Source organism: Arachis ipaensis, chromosome B05 (genome assembly GCF_000816755.2).
Source record: "Arachis ipaensis cultivar K30076 chromosome B05, Araip1.1, whole genome shotgun sequence".
Taxonomy (NCBI): Eukaryota; Viridiplantae; Streptophyta; class Magnoliopsida; order Fabales; family Fabaceae; genus Arachis; species Arachis ipaensis.
The window spans coordinates 20,792,882-20,800,924 of NC_029789.2; the positions used below are offsets into that span (position 1 = coordinate 20,792,882).

Genomic DNA, 8,043 nt, shown 5'->3' on the forward strand with positions numbered 1-8,043 from the left:
ATTATTTTTATAATAATGAAAAAAAAAAAAACTTTGGCGAGAAAAAGAGACTATGAGTTGGATTGAATTAGTCTGAAAAGCAACTACTAACGAGCAACGTGAAGGAAAGGCACAGTGGTGCAACCCAAACGCATAAGCTGAGAGTTAATTTGCTTGCGGGTTGTTGGCGTATGAGAAGGGTAGGTGGGTAGGTGATGAAGGCTAAGAAAGAAATATGCATGTTATGCTCATTGAATAGACAGTATGATACTATGATCAGCTTGATTTTGTAATTTTATTAGGGGACAAATATGTAGTGTATCCTATCCTTCACTCATGACTTTGAAGTTTGTACACGTGCAATTTTATTTAAGAAAAATAGAATTTCCAGTGCAACTATATATGACCCTTAAATTAGCTTGCATACTACAACCTCCTCTAATGCCATCTCCCGCTGTATCACAACAGGTGCACCAAAATTTCATGCACATCAACTTTTCGTTCAGCTTACGATGAACCAATAATTATTATTTGTCTCCCTCTACGTATCAGGAAGGATAAATAAAACAGTTTAAAAAAAAGGAAAAGAAATTAAAGGTGACGGTTAAAGACTTAAAGCTAGCATTACCTGTGACTGTTAACAACAATCACTACATGTTTTTTTTTAAGTAAAATGTGTTTAAAACAACAGAGTCGAGCAACAGAATATCAAATAACAAAGACAACTTAAAGTACAAAATGTCATTGAACAACTCAGAAAGTAGAATACCCTCTAGTCATTTTCGGCATTGCTATAAACAACTAAAAGGTTCACTACTCATCCACTTGTCAGAGAGCATAAAAGATCTGTTTATAATTTCCACCACACCTGAGCCTTGATTATTGAAGACTCTATCATTTCTTTCTAACCAAATTGCCCAAATGATAGCAAAGAATCCAATCAACCACCCCTTCCTCTCATTCTTTCGTTGTGAAGCATTCGTCCAACTCTCAAAATGTTACTTTAGTGTACCTGGCACAGTCCAAATCTTTCCAAGAGCAAACAGCCAAGCACACCACACCTACCAAGTAAGCTTACAGCCAATAAATAGATGAAAAGCAAATTCAACAGACTTACAACATAAAACACACATATTATCATGCTGGTCAATAAGCCTAATCTGCATAGTCTTTACTTAGTATTCACCCTCTCAACCAATACAAACTAAGAAAATAACTCAACCCGTGGCAAGACGAATCACTACATGTATATTAAATGACAACCATTTTGGAAGTGTTATACTGAAAAGCTAAATAACTGAGATATGGAACCAGCAAAGGCAACCATAGCAGCTTGTCAATTCCACCAACACCACCGCTACCAGAACAGCAAGTGCATCAAGATGTTTTGGGGCTTGACGATTCTCCTCCTACTGACTCTATCCAATCAGTCAGCTGCATCAGATGCCAACATTGTCAAGAGCTTACCAGGCTTCCCCGGGGAGCTACCTTTCCTACTCGAAACAGGGTCAGTGACTCAGTGCGGCCCTCCACTAATCAATTATTTAATATTAGCCCTAACAATACATATTTGAGTTGAATTTAATTACGGATCAGGTACATAGACGTAGGGGAAGTAGATGAGGTTGAGCTATTTTATTACTTCATAGAGTCAGAGGGGGAGCCAGAAGATAATCCACTCGTGCTTTGGCTCACAGGAGGCCCTGGTTGCTCAGCCCTCTACGGTCTCATGTATGAGATTGGTATATATAATATATGCTTGCTCCTCTATGCATCTGCATCTCTGAATCCTCACATTTGCTCTTGCATTTCCATATGCATGCAACCAATATAGCCCCCTGTTTTTGTTTACAGGTCCATTATCTTTCGATTACGGAAGGTCTAGTGGGGGAAAGAAACCAGTTTTAACTTTGAACGATTACTCATGGACTAAGGTACAAGATTCCTCTATGCAAGGATGAATTTAATATTTTATCTTTCCTGATGTATATTCTAATTAGGTTGCCAACATTATTTTCTTGGATGCGCCCGTTGGCACGGGATTTTCATATGCCAAAACTTCATCTGGATACAACACGAATGACACAAAGTCAGCTGCAGACATTTATATGTTTCTGAGAAAGGTGAATCTACTAATCTTAGCTTCCACCAGATATACATATAATTATTAGAGATATAACTATTAACGTTGCCTTCTCCCATCAACTTAAACTTTTGGAAGGAGTAGTTTCATGATATGGTATCAAAGCTTTATGTCCGAAAGGTCAAGAGTTTGATTCTTAATGAGTGAATGTATGTATGTTTAGTCTACTTACAATCTAGCTGTAACTAGTAATGATGATGCAGTGGCTTGTGGCTCACCCTAGGTTTCGTGCAAATCCTCTCTACATTGCTGGTGATTCTTATAGCGGAATCACGGTTCCAGTCCTTGTTAAAGAAATCTCTGATGGTAAATCAACTTCTATCGAGTTCCTTCTTACTATTCTTAATGCACTCACTCTGCTGCTTGAATTTCAATTTTTCTTTTCTCTTTTCTCTTTGATGTTATAGGTAACAAAGCTGGAACATTGCCACCCATCAATCTCAGAGTATACTATATATACTGCTTCCTTATCCAATTTCTTCTAGTATTTTTGTGTTATTTACTCTGCTGCAAATTAAATGGTAAAATGGCTTGTGAATTTTGATGCTCCTTCAGGGTTACATTCTAGGAAACCCATTAACTGATATCGGATATGATATAAACTCGAGAGTTAAGTTTTCCCACAGAGTTGGACTTCTATCTGATGAACTCTATCTGGTAGCTTTTCTTTCTTTTTATTTTATTTATAAGGAACCCTTGTTAATTCGCTTCCAAGTTTTACATGCGTTAGCTCTTCATTCATGGTAATTACAAGTATATACTTTGAAGGCACTGGAGCTTTCTTGTAAAGGAGAGTATGTTCGCCCAAATAAAAGTGAAGGTGCATGCATCAGCAATCTTGAGATAATGGATCTGGTGAGATAAACGATTCTGATAAAATTACAAATAAGAATGAAAACTAAAACGTAGAGCATTATTGTTATATTCACATTTATTTGTAGTGCTTGAAAGACATATTCGCTCCGATGATATTGGAGAGAAAGTGTAGCCCGTTCTCATCAGCGAAGCCGAACAACATTCTTAAGTGGGGTTCAACCACAACCCCATCTTCAGATACACTTCTTTTAGAACTTCGACGCTGCAGGGTAAGTAATTACAGAAACAAAAATGCTATTTGTACACTAAAATTAGCCACTAAAATCAGTTACCAATGTATTTGTGTATAAATACATGTGTGGTTTAATTTATTTTCAATGTGTATTTATATTCCAACATGTATTTTATACCGGTGGCTGATTTTGGTGGCTAATTTTGGTGTACATTTAGCATTACTCGTACAGAAAACAAACATCGAATCAGCTACTTACCACACATTTGAAATGCCTTTGCTTTTGTTAAATTTCCTCAACTACATACTTGTTTTGGGTAGGACTATGACTACTTGTTAGTAAACATCTGGGCTAATGATGGAGAAGTTCAAGAAGCTCTGCATGTTAGAAACGTAAGTAAATGAATTGAAACGAAACATCCATAAAAATCAACATATCTTTATCTAACATATAATGAAATTTAATTAATCAGGGAACTATAAAAACGTGGGAGATGTGTAGTAAAAACTTAGCTTATGTGAATGACATAACAAGTAGTGTTGAATATCACCTGAACTTTACCAGCGAAGACCTTAGAGCCATCATTTACAGGTGTCATTATCTTCGGTATCTTGTATATTGGTAATTTAGCTTATTTTTTATTTCCGGCAACAGTATGACATACGTGAAACATGATTGCATTATGGCACAGCGGAGATCATGATCTGATTGTTCCATATGTGGGCACTGAGGAATGGATACAATCTCTGAATTTAACTGTTTCTTCCGATGATGTGTGGAGCCCATGGTTTCAGGATGGACAAGTTGCAGGGTCTGCTGTTTATTATGCTTTCGCCTTAATTAATTTCTCAAGGACGCATATATAGGATTCAATTCATCAATTGTGATATTTGTGTTGCCTTGCAGTTACACGGAGATATACACAAAGAATAAGTACGTGATGACATTTGCTACTGTGAAGGCAAGAAAATAGTCCACCACACTGTCCCTAATACATGTAAATAAATATTGCGATAGTATTTGGTTTGAGTGAAGTGTGATTGAATTGTGTAGGGAGGAGGTCACACAGCAGCAGAGTACAAGCCCAAGGAAAGCTTTAACATGATTAGCAGGTGGCTTTCTTATTACTATCTTTAGCTGCTGTCTTAATACTATTCAGATGTTTACTTTTTCACTAGCATGATGGATTGCCCCCTTGTCAGTCTTTGAAGGACAACTTTTCAATTTAATAAGTCCAACTCACTGGATGAATAAAACCACCTCAACTAATGTATATCATGATCAATTATGAACTACTCTCACAAGGTTTCCAAGCCTGGCACTACTACATGCTTTTTTTTTTAATATCATGATCAAACTAATTATGTTTCATTTTAGTCTTTATAACTATTAATATAAAATTTCATTATCAATTCCAAACAAATAGTAGTCAAGTAAAATGTCTAGACCTCAAATTTTATAATAAGTTTATATTTCAAAATTGGTGAAAATAACAAGTAAGTTTTTTCTTTAAAATTTAACATCAATTTAAATTAAAGTCCTAAAAGTGATGACTGATGACTAAATGACTAATACATATAATGAAATTTTTTAATTAAAATTAGGTTGATATTCAGACAAAAACATTTAAAATGTCTTTAAATAAACATGTCTAATCTCGTTCATTAAATAATATAGATTAAAAGTGTTCTTTTAATAAAAAATATTGTTATATTCTTGAAATCATTAATTTGACTCTGATACCAATTTTTTAATTTGTTTAAATTTTAAATTTTTAACAAAAATTTTATTAAAAGATTGTTTTATTTTACTTTTATTTTTTTTAAATTCTGTAATATTATTCTTCTACGTTTATTTTATTATCATTTTGATTTTTTTGTTTTGCGAATTTAATAATTTTTATAAGTTGAGAGTTGAATAATTGATTAAGCGAAGGAGGGAATCGAAGCGATGAATATTCGGGGTCAGGGTCAGGGTCCGCCTCCGATTCCGGCAGCGGCGGCAGGGATGATGGATGGGATTGGGGTTCCTGTTGCTCCGAATCCGATAAGCAGAAAGAAGGGGGACCGGGGTGAGGGCGTGGTTACTTCTCGATTCCAGTAGTCAGAAGCAGGTTGTGGAGGCCGGCAAACACGCCATCATGCGGCGCACCGGTCTCCCCGCCCATGACCTCCGTATCCTCGACCCCCTCCTATCCTACCCCTCGACCGTACTGGGCCGTGAGAGGGCCATCGTGATCAACCTCGAGCACATCAAGGCCATCATCACCGCCCACGAGGTCCTCCTCCTCAACTCCCGCGACCCCTCCGTGACCCCTTTCGTGGAGGAGCTCCACTCGAGGATCCTCCGGCACCACCAAGCCCAGGGAGCTGCTGTGGCCGCTGCGGCTTCGGATGATTCCAAGCTGAGCAAAGTGTATGACACGGAAGAAGGGCAATCAAGAGAGGGACAGGATGAAGATGAAGATCCCGATCCCGTTGGGGAGGAAGTGAAATCCCAATCGAAGCAGAATGATATCCAGAATGGCGATGGCATGAAGATCCTGCCATTCGAGTTTGTGGCACTGGAGGCCTGCCTGGAGGCTGCGTGCAGTGTGTTAGAGAACGAGGCAAAAACCTTGGAACAAGAGGCCCACCCTGCCTTGGACAAGCTCACTTCCAAGATCAGTACTCTCAATTTGGAACGTGTTCACCAAATTAAGAGCCGCCTTGTTGCCATCACTGGTCGCGTTCAGAAGGTAAGGGATGAGTTAGAACACTTGCTTGATGACAAGGATGATATGGCTGAGATGTATCTCACCGACAAGTTACAACAGCTCCACAGTTCTTCTGCCTCCTCTATAAATGATGATGATGTAGACAATGACCACCATAATCAGCTTGATGTTGATGACAGGCACGTGTACATGTAAATCTTTTCTGTTGCCTTGATTCTTGTTAGTTAGTACTGCTTTACTGATTCTAATCCTCCATTTAGCTGCATTCCTCCTGAAATATCACTGGAAGAGGGTGGAGCTGCTGCAAGCGATGACTATAATCAACATGATGATGACAGGTTATTAGTGGGAGTTAGCAGGGACAGCCGCGCTAGCACTACCTATAGTACCACAACTAAGCATCTTGACGTGGAGGAGCTTGAGATGCTCTTGGAAGCATATTTTGTGCAAATCGATGGCACACTCAACAAGCTCTCTACGGTATGCCTTTTCATTTCTTTGTCATGCCCTTTTTCCTTGCCTATAACTACCATTTACAGTTTTAATCTTCTTGTGTTTTATAACCAACAACATAACCAACTAATTCCCGTTTCCAAGAATTATTGTGAGGCTCTTCTGGTTTCTAATTGAGGATTTCGCTTGTTATTGCTTGCAAAAGATCCAAACATGTTAGAGATTCAAAATCTTAGTGACAACCTCTCCTTCTTTTGGGTAATAGAGGCAAATATTGTGCCTCGATAGTTTTAGGCTATGGTCTTTTCAAAGAAAATGCTTAAAACGAATTTTAGCTAACATCTCTGGTCTAGTGAACTTCTTGTATGTGATTTACATGTTACCTGAATGATAAGATTGGTTTTGATGTTGTTTTGTTGTGGTGATCCTGTTAAAGCTAAGGGAATACGTGGACGACACAGAGGACTACATCAACATAATGCTGGATGACAAACAGAATCATTTGCTCCAAATGGGAGTCATGTTGACCACATCAACTCTGGTAGTGAGTGCCTTTGTCGTTGTCGCTGGTATTTTTGGCATGAATATTCATATTGAACTATTTGATTCAAATGTTGCCGGGAATCGAGAGTTCTTCTGGACTGTTGGGGGCAACACTGCCGGAACCATTTTCTTGTATGTGGTTGCCATTTCCTGGTGCAAGTACAAACGCTTGCTCGAGTAGCTGCATGCCCTGTTTATGTGCACACCTAGAAGAAATGTTATGCAATATAAAAATCCCTCCTTTTTTATCCACCTGAAGTTCTAATACAGTGTAACATTGCTACATCACCACATTACCTGCTGCTACTTACCTGTGATCTTCAACTATTTTGTTCGTTTTGCGCAATATTTGTGGATGCAATAATATGAAATCACTCTCGGCAGTGTCATTTTATTTCCAATTTTTCAAGATTATTCGTGTATTTGGGTTGACAGCCTTACTCTATAGTCGAAATAGAGTAAATTTTGTGTATTCAATTTCTATACACTAGAGTGAGACTCACGCAATATGGGTAAATTAATGATATTATATAGTATAATTTAAAAAATATTATATTGTTTAGAAATTAAAATAGATATATACAAACTAATATTAAATTTGATGTATTTTTTAGGGGTAAGTACTATTTTGGTCCCTAAAGTTTAGGGCCAGAATCGAAATCGTCCCTCTTCTAATTTTGGATTTAAAATCATCCTTAATGTTTTTTATTGTATTAAAATCGTCCTTATAATTTTTTTTGGACAAAAATACCCTCACCACTACCAACACAATTACCTCCTCCACCACCACCACCAACACCAATACCAACACCAACACCACCGCCACCACCATTGCCACCGCCACAACCAGCAGCAACAGCACCACCACCACCACCACCGCAAACAACAAACAGAGATCAATTAACAAACTTCTTCCATCAACAGCAAACAACAATTCAGAAATCAAGAAATTCAGAAATCAAGAAAACTAACAACTCAAAACCAACAATGATTCAACAAATCAAAGATTCAACAAATCAAGAAGCAGAAGAAGCAGAAGACGAAGCAGAGGCGGCGAGCAGCAGCGGCAAGGCGGCGACCAGCAGCGGAGCGGAAGCCGACGACGACGAGGAGGTCACGGCGGCGACCTCCCTGTTTCTCCCCCCTTTCTTTCTTTCTCC

General features: G+C 38.2%; 2 protein-coding genes across 3 annotated transcripts; both read left to right on the plus strand.

The window, feature by feature from the left end:
* Positions 1,153–4,466, plus strand: LOC107643294 (serine carboxypeptidase-like 18). Of its 2 annotated transcripts, XM_016346889.2 has the most exons (14): positions 1,158–1,486; positions 1,576–1,721; positions 1,834–1,913; positions 1,980–2,102; positions 2,326–2,428; positions 2,530–2,567; positions 2,678–2,779; positions 2,891–2,977; positions 3,064–3,207; positions 3,492–3,563; positions 3,644–3,762; positions 3,863–3,982; positions 4,078–4,132; positions 4,225–4,466. In XM_016346889.2, the coding sequence occupies exons 1-14, from the start codon at positions 1,284–1,286 to the stop codon at positions 4,306–4,308; spliced, it is 1,476 nt and encodes a 491-aa protein (XP_016202375.1). In that variant the 5' UTR covers positions 1,158–1,283; the 3' UTR covers positions 4,309–4,466. The 2 variants fall into 2 exon arrangements, with proteins under 2 accessions (XP_016202376.1, XP_016202375.1); XM_016346890.2 differs by lacking the exon at positions 3,492–3,563 and having other exon boundaries at positions 1,153–1,486.
* LOC107640344 (magnesium transporter MRS2-3) lies at positions 5,122–7,297 on the plus strand. The gene is made up of 4 exons (XM_021123663.1): positions 5,122–5,140; positions 5,226–6,066; positions 6,148–6,367; positions 6,777–7,297. The coding sequence occupies exons 1-4, from the start codon at positions 5,122–5,124 to the stop codon at positions 7,062–7,064; spliced, it is 1,368 nt and encodes a 455-aa protein (XP_020979322.1). The 3' UTR covers positions 7,065–7,297.